Here is a 24,540-nt window from a genome sequence, read left to right on the forward strand (position 1 = left end):
TATGGTTTCTGGCTTTGCTATCATGCTTTGAAATGCTTTTTTAAAGCAAATTTAATAGTTATCTAAATTTTCTTGCAGCATTTTTATGGTTGTATGTTATTTAATGATTCATTTTGGCATAAGACGTAAGGTAAAGATCCAACCTTATTGTTTCCCAAATGGCTAAGGCATTTGTCCAACACCGTTAACTGAGTAATCCATCTTCTGTGAATATCTGAAGTACCATCTTTTTTGTTAGGTATGTGGTGTCTCATTACTATTTTAATTTGTTTACTAGTGATTTTTCTGTTATTTATCCATTTAAAATATTGTACTCTTAGTATATTTACGCTGATATTTAATATATTTCTGTGATTACTTAACTAGTCCTGTATATGTCATTAATTTTGGTTACTGCTTTTAAATTTCCTTTTAATTTTGCTTATGACTTTTTATATCAATGGAAATTATGTTTTCATGTACAGTAAAATTTTTATTTGTTCTTTTATTCATTGTTATTACGCTATTGAAACCCTTCCTTGTCTCACGATCAGTTAACTATTTTAGGATGTAAATATGTATGTATATATTTATTTTTGCTCTTAATTTTCTTTGATCTGTATTTTGATATATGGAATGTGTGTGTGTGTGTATTTTTCCTGCATAATTGTCAACTTTTCAACAATGTTGGTTAAATAACCCATCCGTTTTCCAGGTTCTTCTTTAAACACACCTTGACCTTTAATGACAAGGGTCTTATTTGCTTAATTTTTTCCCATTTAATATACTTTTTTATCCTTCTTAGTATTTTGCTCTCCTCTTCCCATTTTTAAAAAACTGAGGTATAATTGACATATAACGTTATATTAGTTTCAGGTGTACAAGATAATGATTAAATATTTGTATACAGTCGCCCTTCTGTATCCACGGGTTCAGCACCTGCAGATCTGCATCCATAGATCAAAAATATTTGGAAAAAAAATTCCGGAAAGTTCCCAAAAGCAAAACTTGAACTTGTTGCCAGCTGGCAACTATTTCCACAGCATTTCCATTGTATTTATAGCTATTAACATAGCATTTCCATTGTATTTATAGCTATTTCCATAGCATTTACATTGTATTTATAGCTGTTAACATAGCACTTACGTTGTATTTATAGCTGTTAACATAGCATTTACGTTGTATTTATAGCTGTTAACATAGCGTTTACGTTGTATTAGGTATTATAAGGAATCTAGAGATGATTTAAAATATATAGGACAATGTGTGTGGGTGATGTGCAAATACCATGCCATTTTTATATAAGGGACTTGAGAGTCTGCTGGTTTTAGTATCCGTGGGTGTCTTGGAACCGATTCCCTGGGGATACCAAGGGCCGACTGTCTTGTGAAATGACCGCCACAAGTCCAGTTAACATCCATCACCACCCATTAGCACATTTTTTTTTCCTTCTGATGATAATGTTTAAGATCTTCTCTCCTAGCAACTTTCAAATATAAAATACAATATTGTTAACTATAGTAACCGTGCTGTACATTACATCCTCACAGCTCATTTATTTCATAACCGGATGTTTGTACATTTGAACACCTTCCTCCTTTTCAGTTAAAGTCACGCACGTACATGGTAGAAAAGAGGCTCTTACAGATGGGCTCGTATGAACAGCTGCAGCTACTCACCCCAGACCGTTCCCTCTCCTGTCTGCTTCCCGGAACTGATAACCATCCCCACTTCCATTTCTTCTGGCAGCCACTCCCTGCTGATGTACAACTTGCTCATAATGGGCATATTGATTTATCCATTTGGGAGAATACCATTGACTCCCTGCAGTGACAGATGGAGATTTTGCTGAACTGCACTCCTATCTCCCCCTCTCTCTAATCAGACACACCCACCCAGAATTCTTCATATTTATGGTTCTAATGCCTTGTTGCTTTGTGTGTTCTCAGCCTATTGACAGTGATGCTGTAGGCTAGGCCCGCCTGGGGCACTCACCTGGGCCCACTCTACCTGTGGCAGCCTCCACAGACATTTCCCCACCAGAGCCAGGGTCATGCCTGGACCAGCCCTTGTGGTTCTTAGTAGGACTGCAAGACACACGTCAGCCACAATCAGCAGCAAACTTTGAAAGAACAAGTTTTATTACTTTCAGGACCTGTAGGGCACACGGCATGCTTGGGGCCACACAGCAGAGGGGGTGAGGGTCGTCGGGGTGGGGGGGGAGAGAGAGAGAGGGAAAACGAACACCTGGGGTTGTGCCTTTATTGGCAGGGTGAGGGCCTAGGGTTCACTCTTTATGGGTGAATTTAAAACAAAAGAGTGGGAGTTAAAGTGCAGGAAGGGAAGCTGTCCACAGCTATCTAGATCACCTGGAGGTTTCTAAAAAGAGGAACATTATGTGCCGGTGGGGGGGGGGCTGCCTCTTTTTGTAGTCGAATAGCTGGCGATGTGTTTATTCGAGATGGGTGTCTTTGAAGTGGATGCCTCAGCAATCAAAAGCTTAATGTCAGGCACTTACGTTACAGATCACAAAAGCTAATCATCAGGCACCTACACATGTATTTTATTTCACCCTTGATTTCCTTTCCATCCGCTCTAGTCAGTATTTCTGGATTTCTCCTTTAGGGAAGGACATTCCTGGCCTTTCCCTACCTCCTCTGCTCCCATCACCTCTTGTTGTGCCCTCCTTATCTTTCTACTGACAAGATTAATAACATTTTTTCCCTTTAATCTGTAATTAAGCTTATGTACACCTCGATTTTATCTGTTGATTGATTCTAACAGTTGGAAACAAGTGACATTTATATTACTATTATAACAATGAAACTCTTGTTAATCGAAGAATTGAGTGTGCTCAGACCACCTTTCCTTTTCTATGCAATCCCCCATTTTAAAGTACGACATGTATTTACTCTATATTTCTTTTTCATTTCTTTTTTGTAAAGCTTTAGTGTTAACCTGTTACGCTCTTAAAAAATAATAATAATATAAATAAAAGGCTAGTCTTAGCTTTTATAGCTGCACTGTTGAAATTTGAAGGTAGCATAGGACTTCCTTTGCTCTGAACATCATTTCAGGTATCAAAACTTTATAGCCAGGGAGCGCTTCCCTGGTGGCACAGTGGTTGAGAATCTGCCTGCCAATGCAGGGGACACGGGTTCGAGCCCTGGTCTGGGAGGATCCCACGTGCCTCGGAGCAGCTGGGCCCTGTGAGCCACAACTACTGAGCCTGCGCACCTAGAGCCCGTGCTCTGCAGCAGGAGAAGGTACCGCAATGGGAGGCCCACGCACCACAACGAAGAGTAGCCCCGCTCTCTGCAACTGGAGGGAGCCCATGTGCAGCAGCGAAGACCCAATACGTTTAAAAATGAATAAATAAAATAAATAAATTTATTAAAAAAAAACAACCAAACAAAAAACAAACATTACAGACAGGGAAATCTTTGCACCTTCCATCCGGTTTTGCTGTGAACCTAAAATGGCTCTATTTTTATTTTTTTGGCCATGCAGCATGGCCTGTGGGATTTTAGTTCCCTGACCAGAGATGGAACCCGGACCCTTGGCAGTGAGAGCATGGAGTCCTAACCATTGGACCGCCAGGGAATTCCCTAAAACTGTTCTAAAAAATAAAGTCTGTTGCAACAACAGCGACAAAATGTTGAGGGTGTGTGTTTGGAGCATTTGATCAACTCACATGCTGATTTTGGAAGGACCCAAGGCACATGTCACTCTAAGTAAGAGACCGGAAACCAGAATGAATTAGAGGCGTCAGGGGAGCATCAGTGTTCGCTGTTCATTGGTCTGTGACTTACAGGTGTGTTCCGTGCCAGGGCACCATCTTCCCGTGGGTAAATAATTCTTGTGAATGTAGAATTCTCCTTAGTTGGGAATTAGGAACTTGGTGTAGTGAATGGGCTGAAAGCTGACGGGCTCTGCTCGGAACTCGTGTTCCAGAGAACCGTAAGCTCAGGCAGGCCCTGGGTCTCCCTGCTGTCGACGTCGGATGATGCGCTTTGATGGTGCCGGTGGCCCAGGTGGTTGGTTTTCTTTGCATTCAGCCACTTTGAAGGGACAGCATTCATATCACAGGGCTCTATTTACAGAGTATTCGTTCTGTTCATTTCCCTAATCAGCCATATTTTCCCTTTTATTAAAAGTTGAGGTTACCAGTGGCTGGAGGAATAAAAAAACTGAGCAAATTACCAGGCATTTTGAGTATTTTACTGCACAGCATGGTTGGATCTTATTTTTTGCAAATGCAGCAAACAATACTTGCTTCTACCACAAAGGTGTCTCCGACATTCATGGTGCCCTTTCAGGCTGGGGACGGGGGCAGGGGCCAACCTGGGCTTTTCTTCCTGAGGGTAACCAGGGATTTGCAGGAATTGACTTTTTTTTTTTTTTTTTTCTTGTGGTACGCGGGCCTCTCACTGTTGCGGCCTCTCCCGTTGCGGAGCACAGGCTCTGGACGCGCAGGCTCAGCAGCCATGGCTCACGGGCCCAGCCGCTCCGCGGCATGTGGGATCTTCCCGGACCAGGACACGAACCCATGTACCCTGCATCGGCAGGCGGACTCTCAACCACTGCGCCACCAGGGAAGCCCAGGAATTGACTTTTTTGAGCTGGGAGAACACAGGAGTGTAGAGGGTGGAGGAGAGTGAGGCAGGTGATCTGATGGGGGCTTCTTGCTGCCGTTGCAGGTGGGTGAGGCTGGACCCACGGGTGTCATCCTGAGCGGGAGAGGAGGGGAAGGTCAGGTGGAAGAGATGCTCTGAGGATGCAGGGTGATTGTGGTGCTGGAGCATCGATGTGTCAGTTTCCTAGGGCTGTCGTAACAACTTACCACAACTTGGGTGCTTTAAACAACAGAAATTCATCCTCTCCCAGATCCGAAGACTAGAAATCCAGAATCAAGGTGCCAGCAAGTCCGTGCTCCCTCCGAAGACTCTAGGGGAGGCTCCTTCCTCACATCTTCCAGCCTCTGATGGCCCCAGGCATTCCTGGCCTTTAGCTGCATCACTCCTATCTCTGGCCATCTTCACATGGCTCTCTCTTGTGTGTGTCTGTGTCTCAAATCTCCAGAATGATCTCATCTCAAGATTCTTAATCTAATTCCATCTGCAAAGACTCTATTTCCAAATGAGGTCACATTTGCAGGTCCCAGGGGATATACTTGGGACCTGTGATATACTTGGTATCTCTTGGGTATACTTGGGTATATCTTTGCGGGGGGACACAATTCAACCCAGGGCAGGCGGTTAGTGAGTAGGTGAGGGAGAGAGGTCATGGCTCGGACGCCTGAGGGGAAGGATGTCTCAGAAGAGGGCTCTGGGAGGCAGGATGCACCACGGGCGGGGTTGTCCTGACGGGCCCCTCCACAGGTGAAAGGGATCCTCAGAGGTTCATCACTGCCTGCGATGCCGCCTTTCTGGGCTCATCCCTGTACCCCCAGGAGATATTTTGTCCCGTTTTTTCTAGCTGCCACCATCCGGATGATTATGATGCTGGAAATCTGCCCATTGTTCATTTTTCCCCCTTCTTACCGGACGGGCAGGTATGAGGTATGAAACGAGGACGGAGGCGGTGGAGGCTGCCAGGGCAGGGGAGGGGGGTCCCGAGATCTGTTCCTTGGTACAAAAGGAACTGTGTTCACTGACTCATGGGAGAGTTTGCGGTGATCCTATTTCGCATGTACCTGGGGAACACATTGTTTTTGGCATAAGTCAGGCCACTTGTTCCTGGGCAGAAAGAAACAAATTGAAACACGCCAACAAAACGACTTCATATGCACCAGTACCCTTGGAAATTATACTTTCTACTGTGAACCTCTGATTCAAGTTGAATGTTTCTTGTGTGTCCCTGGGATGCTCCCTTCAGTTGGCTGCAGATTTCTGGGCCTTCATTTGTTTACCAAGAGTCCTGGACTTCCTTGCTGTGTTTCTTTGCTTGGCAGATGACTGACATTTTCTTAGGCCCCCAAGTCAGAAGCCGTTCCCCTGTCCTTTCGTCCCCTCCCACATCCATGCGTCTGTTCTGCCTCATGAGTTCGGGGTTGGCTTCCCTCTCAGCCTCCCGAGGCCCTCACCTGACTCCGTGGAGCCATGTCTACCTGGGGGACTGAGAGGACGCTTGTAATTGGTTTCCCACCTCTGGCCCTGCTTTTCCTTCACCACACCCTTCCCAGCGCTATCAATGCCTTATTGCTTTTTAACCATATTTTGTGGTCATAGCTGTTTAGTGAGGTACAATTTGCATACAGTAAAGCGCATAATAGATTCTAAATGGACACCTGGATGATTTTTTGACAAATTCATGCACTTGTGCGACCATCCCCCAGCTCAAGATAAAAAGCATTTTTATCACCATGGTTAAATTTCTTCTTAGTCTTTCTCCCCAGGCCCCACCCTTCAGATTTCTATCACCGTGAACTAGTTTAATGTGTAAAATATACAACGTAAAATCCCTGTTTTAACCGTTGTAACCCGCTTACAATCAGTGGCATGAACTACATTCATGATCTTGTGCAATCGTCACTGCTATCTATTTCCGAAACTTGGTTATCACCCCAAGCGGAAACTCTATAACCATTAAGCAGGAACTCCCGATGCCCTCCTCCCCCTAGTTTCGGTAGCCTCTAATCTACTTTTTGTCTTTATGAATTTGCCTAATCTGGATATTTCACACAAGTGGACTCATACGTTATTCGTCCTTTCATGTCTGCCTTCTTTCGCTTAGCGTAATGTCTTCAAGGTTCATCCGTGTTGTAGCATGTTTCAGAATTTCATTACTCAATTTAAAGGAATAATAGTCCATTATAGGGGTGTGCCACATGTTGTCTATCCATTCATCTGTTAGTGGACACTTGGGTTGTTTCTGACTTTTGGCTATTGTGAATAATGTTGCCACGAACACAGGTGTACAAATATCTGTTTGAGCCCCTGCTTTAAATTCCTTTGGGTGTACACCTAGGAGTGGAATTGCTGGATCATATGATAATTCTATGTTTAGCTCTCTGAGTAATGACCAAACTGTTTTCCACAGTGGCTGCACTATTTTACATTCCTATCAGCAGTGCCCAAGGGTTCCAGTTTCTCCACGGGTTTCCCCGTGGAGAAATAACACTTGTTATTTTCTGTTTGTTGTTGTTTTATTTTTAATTGTAGCCATCCTAGTAGGCTTCTAGGATGTAAAGTGGTATCTCATGGTGGTTTTGGCCATTTGTATCTCTTTGGTGAAGTTGTGTTTTATGAGATACAGTTTACACACAGAGAAATGCATGACTCTTAAGGGTACGGCTCAATGAATTTTGACAGGTGAATATAAACATATAAATATCACCCAGATCAATATATATGATGTTTCCATTACCCTAGAAATTTCTCACCTATAGTAATCCCCTTCACTGTTTTTTTTTTATCACCATAGATCAATTTTGTCCGTCATTGGATTTCATTAAATGGAATCAAATAGCATGTACTTTTTTGTGTCTGGCTTATTTTGTTCCGTGTAATGAGTTTGAGATTTGTTTGTATTGTTGCCTGTATCAGGATTTTGTTCTTTTTGGTTGCTGAGTGGTATTTCTAAGTTTGAAAATAGCAGAGTTTGCTTATCCGGTCTGTTGATGTCGAATATTTGGGTTGTTTGCAATTTAAAGCTTCCCTAAACATCCTTGTACACACCTTTATGTGGATATAGACTTTATCTGTCTTGGGAATATACCTGTGAGTGGAATTGCTGGATCGTAAGGTAGGCGTGTGGTATGTTTTATTAGAAACTGCCAGTTTTCCAATATGGTTGTTCCATTGTACACTCCCACCTGCGGGGAGCCCCGAACCATCACCAGCATTGGGTATTGTCAGTCTTTTTAATTTTAGTCATTTTGGTGGGTGTATCTCAGTGTGGGTTTAACTTGCATCTCCCTGATGACTAATGATATCAACCTTCACATTTGGAAAGGTTATAATTAAAATTTTTACATTAAAGAGAAAATCAAGTTACAAGACATTAAGGAACACCTGAAGCACAGACAGCCTTAAGCCCAGAATGTTCTGTTGAAGCTGTCCGCCCTGACAGCCATGAGTCAGACAGACAGATGTCAGTTTCAATTACATCTTAAATCACAAAGGAGTTGCCAAATCAGTTTAAAAAGGCGAGTGGGGAGGGCACATATTTAATGACTATTTTGGAAATAGAAAGAAGAAAATGGGGAGGCTCCCCCCTTCCACCTCTCCTCTCACCTGAGAAGCAGCATTTTAGAAGGAAAGTCTGCTCATGACACATCTCGCTTAAGACCTTGAGTGGTTCTCCATTAGCTTCAGGTGCAATTCAGACTCCTTAGCCCATGTCAACCCTTAGGACTTCATGAGCTATCTTCCCCGCCTGTGTGGGCAGCCAGGTGAATCTACTTGTAACTTCCCCAATTCCCCAGGAGCTGTCAGCTCCCAGCCTTTGCTTGTCTGACACTTGGACCACCGTCCCCGTCCTCCCTGGCACCTTGGGATTCCTGCCTTTGTTTGACTGACCAGGCCTAGCTGGGTGGGTGCCTTCCCCCAGCCTGGACCTGTGTCCAGTCCTCTGTCCCCTGTGGGAAGGCTTGTCATCACTGTTGACTTTCCTGTCTCTTTCCTCAGGCTGAATGTCCTAAGGGGTAGGACTGTCTGATTCCAAAGTTCATCTTTGTCTTCTCAACCTGTGGACCATCTGTACCAGCTTGTTGGATGGAGACTGAATGCTCGGTTGGGGGAGAGGGAGTTCTGGTAGCAGTGCCACCCCTCTCCCCTGGGACCCTGCTTTCCATTGCGTTTGTTCTATAACATACATTGTAGGGCTAAGAGTCAATCTATAAGGCAAATTACAAACCACAAAATCTTGCTATCTCACATTCTCTCTGTGACTTCTCCATCCCAGCCCAGACAAGAGGATGCGATTCGCCCTGGCGAGACCAGGGGTGACTCAGGGTGAGGGATCAGGGAGCAAGTGACAGACAAGACCACTCAGGGGGCATTTGAGAGGGTACTGTTGGCACCTGGGCCAGGACCAGGTGAGAATCTGATACATGTATGACAGGAACTGGGCATGACAAGAAAGTGGACACACCTCCCTATGAAAAGAAAAACCAATCAAAACTAAAATTAACAGGAAAAGCAAGCTGAGCTCTGTTTCTGAGATCCCTGAAGATGTGACCGAGAAGTCTGTACCCTAGGCTCCCAGGTGTAGTGATAGCAACCATCACCGTCCATCGGAGAGCCCCAGCCTGTGCCCCAGGGGCCCTCATACTTTATGTCCTACAGACCAGCTGTGGGCTTGTGAAAATGTAGGCTCTGATTCACTAGGTCTGGGCTGGGGCCCAAGGGTCTGCATTCCTAACAAGCTCCCAGGCGATACTGCTTACTGCTCGTCCAGCGACCCCCACTTTGAGTGGCCAGGGTCGACCCCGAACCAATCAGAACACAGTAGGTAGAGGGTTTGGGGGAATAATTACCCAGGTTGTTTATCCTCCATCGATTGGATTGGATTGTACTAAGGGATGCCACCTTCTGTGTGACCCAACCCAGTACCTGTGCATTACAGACCTAATATTTGAGGAAGAAATGGCCTTGAAAAGCAGTTGTAGAGTTTTATTATCATGAGTAGAATGTCCTGTTGTCTGAGAGCCTACGGCAGAGCAGCTGGATGGGAGCTTTGGGGTGAGAAGCACTTGGAGTAAGTTAAACATCAGCAAGGGTTTCAATTCTTTGAGGCCAACAGAATAGACAACTTGGATTTCTTTCTTGAAACTTTATGGAGGGTTTTTGTAAGAAATTCATGAAGCTGATCATAATCTACAGATCCTGAAAGGCCTAGTTTGTTTTTCATTTATCGATTGCTTGCTGGACGGTCAACTTACTTAAACCCTCCCCATTTCTTTCCAGAAGGGGATAAGCGGCAGCTTCCTCTTGTTTGTACTGTTTCCTCCCAGCCTGTGAACTTGCCGTTTACTGCAAGCAGGAGATTGGGAAGCTTTATCAGAACTTTGCTTCCTTAAAAATTTAAAATTTTCTGATTATTAAATCGAAGTAAGTTCATGATAGGAAAAATGGGACTTTTTACTACAGAAAAGTATAAAGAAAAAGATGTCACCTATATGTCATCAGTCAGAATCAATCTCTACTGAAATCTTGGTGCATTTCTTACTAGGTTTTTTTTTTTTTCATGCATTGTTGATGCAGAATTTTGCAGGCTAGTTTAAGTATATATATTTTTCATTTTTTAAGTTAAGCCTTTCCTCATGACTGAAATTCTTTATATACCTCATTTTTACTAATGTTTGATAACATATAAGATTATATAATAAGAACACGTTCTTTAACTTTTTTAAATTTCAAAAGGAGACCATTTCTGAAAGAAGGAAAAAATAGCATTGTTCTCACGTCTTCTGAGAATGTAATGAGTCTTGATTTAAGCCCAAAAGGAAAGTTTCCTTAGCTGCTTTGTAGCATTAATTATATCTCTCTTGTAACTAGCATAATATCTAGTAGTAGCTCTTCAATGGCTGAGTATTAATGAAATACTAGTATATTTTATTTAATTATGTATTTCTTTATATAAGCATATATTCAACCTGAATCCAAGGATCCAGTTCTCAGGATGAATTTAATAACATAAATTGTCGCAGACCAGCTAGAGAATGGACTTGAGGATACGGAGAGGGGGAAGGGTAAGCTGGGACAAAGTGAGACAGTGGCATGGACATATATACACTACCAAATGTAAAATAGATAGCCAGTGGGAAGCAGCCGCATAGCACAGGGAGATCAGCTCGGTGCTTTGTGACCACCTGGAGGGGTGGGAGGGAGGGAGACACAGGAGGGAAGAGATATGGGGACATACGTATATGTATAACTGATTCACTTTGTTATACAGCAGAAACGAACACACCATTGTAAAGCATTTATACTCCAATAAAGATGTTAAATAAATAAATAAATAAATAACTTGTCTCAGTGCCTGTGGGCTTCAGAAGACTGTGACTGGATTTTGGATAGTCTATCCTTAGGACTTGCTGGTGTTTGTATTAACTTATCTAATGCGGCATGGCATCACCCCCAAATGTAGTGGCTTAAAAGAACAATTGGCATTTATTTTCACTCACAGTTCCCGAGGCTCAGGAATTCAGGGGCAGCTTGGCTGGGCAGTTTTGACCCAAGGTCTCTACGTGAGGTTGCCGTCAGATGTTGGCTGGGGCTGTATGAGCTGAAGGCTTGACTAGGGTTGGAAGACCAGGCCCCTGGTGTGTGGATAGGGGCTAGGGCAGCACACCCCGTGGGAGCTCGTTCTCATCGGGGAGGGTGGTTTCTGCTCCATTTGGTTTTCTATGTTTTGCTCTTCCAACTGTTCTCTCTCTTTAAAGGTCTCTGTTGAGCTTTGTGTATCCATTGTAGAAATTCCAAGGCTGACTTCAAAAAGATTAAGTAAATAAATGGTGAGAGGAACGTGTTATTATTGATGACAATTGACCTGCCTTCAGGTCAGCTGTTAGTTAACAGGTGTGGTTTTCCAACACTGAATACTTGTAGGGGGACTATCTGAAACTCACAGTCATTATTGGGAAAATTAGACAATCTTCTGAGATATATACCCTTTGCATTAGGAGTATATAAATGAATTAGAATTAGAAGTATTTGGAGATGTGTGTGTGTGTGTGTATATAAAAAACTGGATTTGAAAAGAGACTATAGTTGAACAAAGTAGTTTCCTAAAATCACTAACAATCTACGATTATAAATCCAGTGATAGTAAAATTCACATTTTATGCAAAATTTAATCCATAGGGAAATTATTTTGAATTATAACAACCTTGAATTTATTCTACTTCTAATCTAAAGATAAGCTCTGCTGCTGAAAGAATTCTGCTGATATAATTGTATATGTTTTATCTTTAGTAATGTTTGTTATTTCTTTATTTAAAACAGGCATCTCTTTATTTATTAGGCATCTCTTTATTTAAAGCAGGAAAGCATGAATAACAATTAAATATCCTCTGTAACCTCACTGCCAATATTACTTTATTTGTGTAATGAAAAAAAAGTGAGTGCCTCGAAAGGACATTGAAACAGATCCCAAATACATAATACAACTTTGAAGGCTCCTCTCTCACAGTGTTTGGATTGAAGGTGGCCAGTTAAATTTCTTATATCCTCTTTCAGAAAAATAAAAGATCTTTTATGAACAGTGCCATTGCAGGAGCCATGCACACATTTTAGAAGTTCACACAAAAAGAGGTCATATCACACACAGTTGTCCCTTGGTATCCGAGGGGCATTGGTTCCAGGACTGCCCCCCCCATACCAAAATCCATGGGTGCTCAAGTCCCTTATAGGAAATCATGTAGTATTTGCATAGAACCTACACAATCCTCCTATGTACTTTATTATTTTTTTAATTAATTAATTTACTTATGGCTGTGTCGGGTCATCGTTGCTGAGTGTGGGCTTTCTCTAGTTGCAGCGAGCAGGGGCTACTCTTCATTGCGGCACGTGGGCTTCTCATTGTGGTGGCTTCGCTTGTTGTGGAGCACGGGCTCTAGGCACATGGGCTTCAGTAGTTGTGGCACACGGGCTCAGTAGTTGTGGCTCGCGGGCTCTAGAGCACAGGCTCAGTAATTGCGGCGCATGGGCTTAGTTGCTCCGCGGCATGTGGGATCTTCCTGGACCAGGGCTTGAACCCGTGTCCCCTGCATTGGCAGGCAGATTCTTAACCACTGCCCCACCAGGGAAGTCCCCCTCCTATATACTGTAAAATCGTCTCTAGATTATGTATAATATCTAATTCAACGTAAATGCTATGTAAATAGTTACCAGAACACAGCAATTCAAGTTTTCCTTTTGGAACTTTCTGAAATTTTTTTCCCAAATATTTTCCATCCACAGTTGGTTGAATCCAAGGATGTGGAACCCGTGGATACAAAGGGCTGAATGTACACTGTTCTGACCTGTGGCTATTATTATTTTTACTTAATGCTACCCTGTGAAGATCTTTCCACATCAGCTCACGCATTTTGGCCTCATTCCTATTGGGGGTGACATAGTGCCACATAGTGTGTGTTTCATCAGCCCGTCATCTCCATGTATAGTATATTTGGGTTGTTTTCAGGCTTTTGCAGGTACAGATCCCTTGACGTACTTTTGATGTCCCTAAGATGAATCCTTCCGACGGCTTTCGTTTTCTTTGAATGTAGCTGTTGTTTTCATGCCTATTATTATTCAGTCCCAAATCAAAAGCACCAGCTTAGAGCGATACTTACCACACTAAAGGCAACTGTCTTCTTTGAGGTTTTCTTGGGACCTCAGGTCATTTCCTTACTTGAAGGTGGAAGTAAGATAAAAAGCCCAGAGCTCATGTCGTCGTGTGTCAGCACCTCGGTTCAGAGTAAGTTGAGTACTTGCTCGAGGTGGGAGGTTCTGACACATCTCAGGGGCGTTTCATTCATTCAGTAAATGCTTATTGAGTGTCTTGCAGACGTGGGGCACTGGGGAAAAGTTAAAAAGATGTGGTCTTTCTCCACTTGGAGCTTACTTCCCAGTGAGGAATGGAGTGTGCAGGAAAGCCCAATGAGAGCATCAGAAGATGGGTAGAAAAGGGCTGAACCAAGATGTGGAGGAGAATCAGACATGCGACAGGCAGGCTGGGTGATGGGGGCTGGAGGGTGGGAGGAAGGGCACCCCAGGCAGAGGTGCCTGCACGACCTGCAGAGGCTCGGAGGCAAGGAAACTGAGGCAGGAGTAGGGACAAGGGATGGCTCTGGGGAGAACCCAACCATAGGGACTTAGTTCAGAAGCCCTGGGTGGCAACCACGCTCAGGCACTAAATGGTGCCCATGGAACAGTGGTTCCCCGGTGGGTGGACTGGCCTCGTGTAAGATATTTTTGGAATATGTGGCATGACATGGTTACCAAATTTTTATTTTTCAAGCTAAGAAAGAAATTAAAAAGATAACCCTAAAGTTCCTATCCCTGTCATTTTTATAAAGGAAAGTAAGTTTTATGCCCAGTCAAGTAGCAAAGACATAATCTTAAAGAACAGTTCTTTCCAAGGAAAAAATAAAGAGTAACTATTGACACATTTATAAATATACACTACTGTGCATATTATATAATAAGTTATGTTTGGATAGGGTATGTTAACTGTGATAACATACAGCCCCAAATCTCTGGCATTTAAAATAACCAAGTCCTGCTTCTTGTTCATTCACGCTCTTGTGGGTTGGCTGGAGGTGATGGTGGGGCTCTGGACTCCATGCCTGCACACACCCAGGCTCAGAGAGAGACATTCCGGCTCTCAGCTTCAGGGAGAGTCAAGGCAGAAAAAGAAAAGGGAATGTGGCATGTCCTGCACTGTCCCTTAAAACTTCTGCCTGGAACTGACACATGCCATTTTGCTTGCATTTCACCAGCCAATCAGAGAGTCCAGTCGGAGGTCAAAAAGGAGTGATAAACGCAATTCTACCACGTGGCGGGAGGAGTAGATAATGTGGGAACAGTTAGCAACGACCACAACCAATTGTCCTTGTGTTTTTGTTGTGTATCTAGTTTTTGTTGTGTGCCTTCACCAGCTCCTTCCTGGCCCATCACATACTTGGGTGAGTATGCACCCTCTACATGCCAACGATAGCATAAGTGAAAGAGAAGGGAGAATGTCCATAACGACATTTTGGAAGAATCCTAAGGCTTACTCAGGACAGCAAAACACACTAGGTGGTGAGCTTCCAACTAGTTATTTTGCTGCTAGACTCTGAGTTCATTTATTATTTATAGCTTGACATTATTGAGGCAACAGCTCTCCACAGCAGTTCCCTTTGCCCCTTTCTAGGCGACAAAAGCCTATTCCTGGCAATTTAAGCACGTCTTAGGGCATCTTCTTAGGACCTATTGTTTCATTAATGTCTCATGAAAAATTTTAATGTCGATTACATGTTAAAATCCTAATATTTTGGCCATGTTGGGTTAAATAAAATATTACATTATTAAAATAAATTCCACCCATTTCTTTTTGCTTTTCTTAACATGGCCACCAGAAAATTTTAAATATGTGGCTTACATTTGTGGCTCCCATTATATTTCTGTTGGTTAGTGCTGACCGCGAATATATAAAGAACTCAGGCTGATCAATAAGGAAAAGAAGCCAATAGGAATTGGGCAGAGGACATAAATTATTCACTGAAGAGGAAGTGAGGTTGGCCAATACACATATTGATTAGATCTGCAATCTGACTGCTAGTCAGGAGAGTGCAAGTCAAAAACACAATAACAATGTGTACGCATGCAGTTGGTGAAGGTTGAAAAGTCGCTGTTTACTCACAGTACTGGGTATTGATGAGAATGAAGAGAATTGTAACTTTCACACACTGAAGGGGGCGTCTAGGTAGTTGCAGTCACTTTGGAGAGCATTTTGGTACATGTTCTACCCACAGCTAGTCCACTTATCACAAGGGTTCTCACCGGAGAGGCGATTTTGCCCCCCAGGGGACATTTGGCAATGTCTGGAGACATTTTTGGTTGTCATAAATGAGAGTGAGGGATACTGCTGGCCTTTAGTGAGTAGAGGCCAGGGATGCAGCTAAACGTCTCACAATACAGGGGACCGCCACTCAAACTCAAGAGCTATCAAAGGCCCCCAAAGGAAAATAGTTCTGTGGTCCAGAAACTCTGACCTAGGCACGGATTCCAAGGTTGCCCTAGCCTAGGTGCATCAGGAGATACAGATCAAAGTTTTCATTCCAGGGCTCCATATTTACAATTGGGGGAATTTGGAAGCAGCTTAAATGTCCGTAAGTTTAAGGGATAAATGACTAATGAGGGACCCACCCGCGGAGGTACTATACTAGTCACGATGTGGAAAGATCGCCCGTCCAGCACTGAGTAAATCAAGTTGCAGGCTCACATGTACGTGGAAATACTATTTTCCATAAATACTTAAACTACAAAATAGTACTTTATGTTTTATGTATTGTGTATAGATGCATGCATGCAGAGTAAAAATCAAAAGCAAAATCAGGAAGGTTAAGCCATCAGCACCAAATAGTGATTGCTTCTGGGGAGAAAGGTACATAAGGGAATTACTTCTGGAATGTTGACTTCGGACAGAAGTTTGAAGAAATTATGACAAAATATTAGCTTTTGTTATTGTAGCCGATGAGACATGGGTGTTTGTTATATTACTTTCTGTTTTAGTTTTTTTCAATATTGGATTTTTTTTTCCACGATGAACACGCCTGCGCACTTGCTGAAGTGCGCCGCGGGGTCGGTAGTACCCAGTGCCAGCCCGTGATTAGGCGTTGTGCCTGGTTCTGTTTGGTTCCCCAGTGTCGACATGGGCCCTGACACAGCTCAGCCCATGGTAGGTGTTTGCTGCACAAGGTGTACATGGGATGCTCCGTGGGGTTCCTCACTGTGAGCTGTCTGCTGAGAGGTGCTTGGCCACACCCTGCAGTGCGATGACCCCTCGGGACCTGCCTGCTGGCCAAGTGGTCACCCCCAGGCCCAACCGCTCCTCACCAGACCTGGACATGCCCTTCACCCTCTGAACTTCTAATGGCATATTGCAGAGAGTAATCCAGCTGAAGATACTAAAAATCACACCTCCAAGAGTCTTGTGTGTGTTCAAAGGGAAATAGATGTCATAGCACGTAAATTGCATGCAAATCTGAATGCCTGGGGAGACACTGCAGAGGGGAAGTCTGCTGTTTGGGCTTTGCTGTTGGGTTCATTCGACAACCCTGACTCAGCCGGGAAGGGTTACACAGCACCATTTCATAGTTCAGTGAAATGTTGAAGACCAGCAATGGTGGGCTTCCTCACAAGCTGCGTGTTTTAGGATTCTCCACCTTACAGGGGGCGCCCTCTCTCACGATCATTCGAGGTTAGGCCCATGGAAAGGATTGCCGCCTGTGGAGCTGGGCTTGTAGCCTCATTACCCACCATTTTTTCTGTAATACATTGAAATAATGAACTGATGTCATGGGAAAATAGAATTATTAAGGCTTTTATAAGATACCCCTTCCCTTTAGAATCTCAGTGGGAGAGCAGCTTAATTAGATGGTCGGAAGGTGTTTTCAAAAGACTTTCAGAATGGAAAATCCAAGTCAGTCTTGCGCTGGTCTGTGTGTCTGCATCACAGAGCAAGGCTGAACCAGGAATCCAGTCCCTCATGGGGACCTCATCCCTCTTACTGTGACCAAATGGTATAATTGTACCATTGTATTTGCTGTGATCAAATGGTATAATTTATTTTCATGCTGGATTCGCATCTTCATCCCCCAGTGGAATATCCTTTTCTTAAGTCCCGGTATTAATTTGAATCGCCTTTGAAGTTAACAGAGGGAAACTTTGCTGCAGTCTTAGTACTAGAAGGCCAGCCTAGTAGCTGTATTATTATGTCTGTCTGACAGATTTTCAGGCTCACCAACAGTCCTCCTGAGATTATGGGCTTTGCTGACTACCTCCCATCAGCCCCTTGACCTCATCAGCTATCCCAGTTGTAAACATGTCTCAAGGAACCCGGAAACAATCCTCAGAGTAAAACGTCCTGTCACACACATCTGCAAAAGTGTTTTTGTTGGTTTGTTTGTTTTGTTTGTTGGGTTTTTTTTTGGCCGCACTGTGCGGCACTATGGGATCTTAGTTCCCTGACCAGGGATGGAACCCGGGTCCCCTGCAGTGGAAGCGTGGAATCCTTAACCACTGGACCACCAGGGAACTCCCTGCAAAATGTTTTATGAGATACATAACACCAAAGCCACATTTACAGAGTGATAGTTTCGCTGAGAATTATTTAAAGTCCGCAAGTTCAGGCATTGTTACTGTGAGAGTTGCTGGGCTCTTTTGCCTTCCACCAAATGTGCAGGAGTGATGCCCGTAAGTGTACGTGCCAGGCCGGGGTTGGGCAATGCCTGCTGCCCAGAGGGTCCCGGCCATGCCCTTGCCATTGAATGCGATGGTGCAAAGTTCAGATCCACTTACCATCTAGGAAGAAACTTTACTGAAGCCCTAGTCCTCGTTCATTTATTCAACCAGTATATATCAGCTCAGCTATGTTCTCAGAGCTGGGGACCTGGCAGTAACCAACATAGATCAAATTTTCATCCTGGAATTTACTTTCTTGTCATGGTGGTTAATCGTAAATGAGATTATCGAAACAATGGCTAACACATTTTACCCAACAAATTATGCCCACAGTAGCGGTGACGCATGGTCTCCTTTTAGAAACATAGTGTAGCTTAAGAAGACCAGAATTCTCAAGTTCTTTCATAAAGTCACATAAACTTTTCCCTGCCCCCGTCGGTGGTATTATTATGGAGAAAGGCATAGACATCAGTTTTCAAGTAGCTGAGTGTACTCTCGGTTCTGGACCTAAAAGTTATACAATGGATGGTGGAGTTTTTCCTTACAGTCGGAAATGGGCCCTGTCCTGTTTCTTCTGTATGGTCAGGGGAATTACTCTATTACTGTGCCATATGGCTGTGGGGTTTGTACGTGCGTCTTGGTGCTGCAGTCTCCCCCTTGTTTGTCACAATCTGTTTCTTTTGCCCACTGCCCCCCTCCCCTCCTCACAGATGGTTCTTTTTTTCAGTTGTTGTTATAAAACTGTATTTCCTCATGAGACTGTTGTTAAACACCGTGTTTGCTTTCTTGTTTTTCATCGTGAAGTAAAATCGTGTAAGTTCCTCACGAATATGGCTTTGTTTTAAAGAATTCTAATGGTACCAAAATGGAGTGAAAAGTGAAATTAGTTCTCTGAAGTGTTCCTTCCCCAACTACCCTGTATTAATCAGGGGTCTCCAGAGAGCTAGAACCAGTAGAGAGTGTGTGTGTGGTGTGTGTGTATCTATCGACATGTAGAGAGATACATGGTTAGATAGATACATATATTGATTTTTAGAGAGATACAGCTATATAGTTAGTGAGATTTATCCATAGCTGTCCATTTATATCTGTATCTCTGTATATAGGGGGATAGAGACATTTATTTTAAGGAATTGGTTCACACAATTGTGGAAGCTTGGACGAGTCCAAAATCGGTAGGGTGGCTGGCAGGCTGGAGACCCAGGGGAGAGGTGTAGTTTGAGTCCGAGGGCAGTCTGCCAGGAGAATTCCTTCCTGCTTGCGGGGGCGGGGGGGGTATCATTCTTTTTCAGTTCAGGCCTTCAACTGAGTGGATGAGGCCCACGCATGTCATGGAGGGTAATCTGCCTTAGTCAGCATCTACTGATTTAAATGTTCATATCATCCCAAAAGTACTGTCACAGAAACACCTGGAGTAACGTTTGACCAAATATCTGGGTACACATAAAACTAACAGACCTCTATTCCCCTTTCTTCTACAGAGGATGCTAATTCAGTATTTTGGTGCCATCCTTCTAGATGTGTCTGTGCATTTGCTAGTGTGTGTGTCTGTGTGTGTGTGTGTATTGAGAGGTTTAACACACTTAGAGGATGATCTTCTTTCTTCACCCTCCCCTTTCATCTGTTAATGTAATAAATGATGTTGTTAGAATCCTAGTGTTATATCATCCTTTCTTCCTACAAGGAATAGGGCTTTGGTCTGTTTATCTTTGGTTTTTCATGTACAAATGCTTACAATTTTTAAGCAGAAACATCTCAACCTTATTCCGTTATCATTGCTCTGACTTTTCCACTGTATGTAGGCTTTGAAAATTAGAGCTGTATTTCGAGGGCCTAGAGTTTCTAGCTGACCGCTAAATGGGGGCTTCCACTTGTAGGTAGCTTACTTTTTTTCCCCTTAATAATAATATTTTATTCTCATGAATGCTTTGTTTGTAATTTAAAAAATAAGCTGTCTGTAGCTTCAGGGAACCACGCGCCAGTGGGCTTCTGACAATTCGGCGGGTGGACAGTACTTTCCTTTGTGACAGGTCCTTTGTTGAGTGGTCTTGGGAGGCCATGGTCAGGGGTTGCTAGAGATTGTAGCTCCCCTCCCAGCTTCCTGTCGGGGGCACTAAGATGACCCAGCCAAAACAGAGTTTAAGTTATAGCTAAACACTAGTTTTAAAAATAGAAATGTCAGTCGTTTGGAACAGATTCCCAGAAAATAGGTGACAAAGGTAATGATTTTTAGTAGTAAGGGAAGTCTCTGTGGAGCCTAGAGCTACTACTTCTGTGTTCAATACCATTTTATCCTGAGCCCTTAACTTGCATTATCTATTTTTTTTTCCTGATAATCTTCATTTCTGACCTAAGGTTATGCTAAGATTTCCAAGGCCGCCATCAGAAGGGGCTTACTTCACATTTAGGGAAGGCTTACCTTATGGGCTGGAAGGGGCTGTGGTTCTAGAACAGACTCCCTTTTGATTGGGGTAGGAAGAAGTGGAGGTGAGGCTGATTCCAAAAGAACCAGGAACCAGGAGCCCTGGAGAGCATCCCTTTGTTTATTACCTGCCAAAGGGAAGTCTTCCTTTTAACCGGAATCCTTTTTTTTTTTTGGCTATACCACGTGGCTTGCAGGACCTTAGTTCCCTGACCAGGCATTGAACCTGGGCCCTCAGCAGTGAAAGTGCACTGGACCACTAGGGAATTCCCTGGAATCCGTAACTAATGGTTGGGTTGGCAGGACTGGTGAAAGTAGATGTCCTTTGAGATGTTTCTGTAGGGTGGGTTTGAAATATGTGTTAAAAAACTCTCAGAATAACTCTTTCCTTTAATCCAGAAATACGGCTTCTAAGAATGTCCTCTGAGAAAATAAGAAATGATATGCACACAGCCTCAGCTCTAGGAATTTTCATTGCAGGTTTGACTCAGAGAAAAACAGGAAAAAAATCTCAGAGTCCAAGAATAGGGATCCATTAAACAACTAAGATTCTGCCATATGTATGATACCCCACAGCCGCTGGAAATGTTGACACAGAATTACTTTTATTGGTAGATGTTGCTGTATATTCCTGACAGACATATAGGAAATAATCCTGTGTTTTGGTTTAAAATTTTTTTAAAAAATGTGTGTGTTTGTGTGTGGGGGTGTGTGGGTGTGTCTGTGTGTGTGTGTCTGTGTGAGATTGTGTGTCTGGACTGAAAATTTTTTTTCTAATCTATGTTTCTGGATTTTTTCTCTGTAGCAACTATGAGCTCCTTGTGGAATTATATAAAAAGGAAGTGGCTACATTTTGTGCAGCATGCCTCATTTATAAGTCAGGAGATGATTGTAGAATATTCGAGAAGTACTGTCATCCAGAGAAACTCAGAGTGAGACTGCAGCATTTATGATGCGGGGAATCCCAAGTTTTCTGGACCATTTATGCAGCAGTGAGTTGACAAGTTAGCTGGGAGGATGCAGGTGTTGGTGGCAGTGACCTCTGGTTATCAGAGACACTGAAAGCTTAGAAGTAGAGCCTGCCTGGGCTGACTCCATGCTTGTTTCTCCTTAAAATTAAATTATTGTGAAACATTTCATTCTGTAGATAGAATGACCTATTTCAAAGAATGCACAAGCAGGAAGGTATTAGATAGCCTTTACTATAGTCACAGAATTATACAGTTCACTTTGCTGTAGTATGCATGTCAGTGTTAAAAAATGAATGGTATTCTCTAAAACTTTAAAAATTCTAATATTTGACATTTAATATATTTGGGCGGGCAGCTAGGAGCCTTATTGAAATAAGCGTGAGGGGTTGCCTGTGCCCTCTCCTCATTCCATGAACAATTACATTCTTATTAAAAATCTGGTAAAAATAGAGCTGGGCCACTGTGGGATTGCCCTAAACTTAAGGTTTGCGTCCCCGAGCACTGGTGGGTGCAGCTGGCAGGGCTCAGAGTCCCTTGATCATTAACTCTGGATCTTGAATTCTTACCCTGGGTTGAATTTTAGGATCTCCCTGAATCCTTTGTTACAAGGTGACTTAATCAGCTTGGGATGCTATAACAAAATACCGTAAAATGGGTAGCTTAAAAACAAATTTATTTCTCACAGTTCTGGAGGCTAGAAATCTGTGGTCAGGGTACCAGCACGTGGGGTTCTCGTCCTGCTTCCTGGTGCATGGTGACCACTGTCATCACCTGTCCAGCATCTGCAGAAAAAAACACCCTGTGGTGTTTTCTTTTTCCTGATGTCAAGCGTTGGGGTTTTTCTCTGACACCAAATCCGTGTCGTTTTTCCACACCAGTTCTCCGACACCAGCAGGGTGTCTAACAATTCAATTCAATTCTGACACTATCTAGAATCAGCAAGGACCCCATGGGTTAAGGGCTCAGTCCCCCAAGACTGCCCCCAGCTCAGATGCTAGTCACAGGACCCACGGGCCACCTTCTGCCTGACTGGCTATAAATCTGGGGTTTCCCGCAGCCCCTCCTCGGGTTCAGTAATTTGCTAGAATGACTCGCAGAACTTGGGAAAGTGCTTTACATCCTGCTGCTGCTTTATTATAAAGTCTGTAACTCAGGAACAGCCAGATGGAAGAGAAGCACGGGACCAGGCATGGGGGAGGGGTGCGGGGCTTCCATGCTCTCTCCCGGCACCTCTGTGTGTTCACCAACCCAGCAGCTTTCTGAACCCCGTTGTTTAGGATGTTATGGGGGTTTCATTAAGTAGGCATGATTTGCTCAGCTATTAAATCATTGGCCATTAGTCCTTGGACTCAGTTTTCTACCCTCTCCTCCCCACCCCAGAGGTAGGAGTAGGGGTGAGAGGGGCAGTGGAGCTTAAAGATCTAACCTTCTAATAAGCTCTCCTAGAGACCAGCCCCCATCCTGAAGCCACCAAGAGTCATCTCGTTAGCATCCAAAAAGCAAACTCTGAGGGTTTTAGGGGCTGTGTGCCAGGAAAGGGGGTCACCACAGCCCCACCTGGTCTCCGTGCTCCCACTCTTAGAGTCTGTTTTCCACCCAGCAGCCAGAATTGATGCAAACTATTGACAGCGGACTGCCCCAAACGTTCCCCAACTCGCTCAGAGCAAACTCCAGTCCTGCCCTGGCCACTGAGGCCACCTGTGGTCACCAGCCTCCAGGCTGGTCCCTGGGCAGCCAGGCGTGGCCTTCTGCCTGCCCCTCCCCCTCCAGGTCCCCTTGGCGTCTTCCCCCACCTCCTCGGTCTGTGCCCAGCGCCCCATCTCCGTGAGCCCGCCCCAGCACCTGTTCCAGACTGAGCCGCATGGCCCCGGGGCTCACAACTGCCCTGATCCAGTCTACTTTATAGCACACTTACATCTTAGGTCTGTAGTTGATGCCTCTTCCTCCCGTTAGAATAGAACACTCCGAGGGCGGGGTCTTTGTCCCTGAATTTCCAAGCACAGCACCTCGCTCTTCGCAGCGCTCAGCACACACCTGCGAATGGACCATGGCCAGCTGCTCTAACCTGGTGCTGAGAACCCGGAGTGGGTTCTCACCTCACTCCTGCCCGTCGTGCCCAGCAGGGCAGGGGATGCACGCTGCTGTTGGGTGATGATGCTTGCTCTTCCCCTCTGACCTGCTTCCCTCTTCATTTCTAGACCGGCCTCATTGTTGCCTGCTACCACGGCTTTGTGGATACTGTGGTGGTCTTAGCAGACTGCCCCCACGTTGACGTCAACTGGCAGGACAGCGAGGGCAACACGGCCCTAATCACGGCTGCACAGGCAGGTAAGACCCAGCTTCTCTTCCCTCCCAGGCAGTGGTGCTGGGGGCTGCACTTGACCTCGCTCCTGAGATTGACGGCAGAAGGATGTAGTTGATCAGAGGTCGTGCTTTACTGCTAAGAGGGACAAGGAAAGGGCTGAAGGTGGGTGACATTCTCTTTGTGTGTTTGGGACAGTGTGTTGCTGAGTCCAAGCTCATACTGCTCTCTGCGTGACAGGCCGGTCAACCCAGAGGTGAGGTGTTAGGGTGAGGAACAGGGACTTTATTCAGAAAACCAGCAGACCAAGAGGATGGTGCAGGTGGACTGGTGTCCCAAAGAACCGTCTTCCGTGAGTTAGAATTCAGGCTTCTTTTATACTAAAAGGGGAGGGGGTGTGGCTGGTTGTTGGAAACTTCTTCCTGCCAGAATCCTTTGTTCTTGCAGCTGTTTGAACAGGTCTGGTCACAATGTTCCTATAAACCTCCAACAAGACAGTTGTTTCTGTTTTGCAACTTTTTATCTCTATGTGGATGGAAAAGTGTTACACCTTTAGAGTTCAGGACCTGGAGAAGGAGCTATCCTGTATATTTCAGGCTATAGGCAACATTCTTTTACAAAAGGTGCAGAGCCAGCATGACTAAGCACAGGCGACAGAGTACAAAGGTGAGAGCAAAAGGAATAGACCTAGTAGGGAGTCAGGTCTGCTGTCTGTGCCAAGTGCAGTTTACGCACTAGTGCAGGACTCAGCGTGGGGCAGAGCTAGCTCTGAAACTGCCCGAAGCCTTTCCACATGAAGCTGCCCCGGAAAGCCAGCTCCACGTCCCCTACCCCAGAGCACTGCACCCCACCCTGTGCTCCTGGGATCTGGGAGGTGCTGGTGAACTCATGAGTGGAAGAGGCACTAGTGACAGTGAATGTATACAAGTGGACGTGTTTATGAGGTAACCTTGCACTTGGCTTGGGGATGTAAAGGAAACCAGGGGC

The 24,540-nt window shown here is 44.3% G+C and overlaps 1 protein-coding gene across 2 annotated transcripts in view; it reads left to right on the forward strand.

Annotated features, from left to right (window-relative positions):
• ANKRD33B (ankyrin repeat domain 33B) overlaps positions 1–24,540 on the forward strand; it is a 93,821-nt gene that overhangs the window by 22,525 nt on the left and 46,756 nt on the right. For both annotated transcript variants that reach the window (XM_060146872.1, XM_060146871.1), the window contains exon 2: positions 23,450–23,579. In XM_060146872.1, the coding sequence (XP_060002855.1) occupies positions 23,450–23,579 (130 nt within the window). The remainder of the gene's footprint in view (positions 1–23,449; positions 23,580–24,540) is intronic.

Source organism: Lagenorhynchus albirostris, chromosome 3, assembly GCF_949774975.1.
Source record: "Lagenorhynchus albirostris chromosome 3, mLagAlb1.1, whole genome shotgun sequence".
Classification (NCBI taxonomy): domain Eukaryota; kingdom Metazoa; phylum Chordata; class Mammalia; order Artiodactyla; family Delphinidae; genus Lagenorhynchus; species Lagenorhynchus albirostris.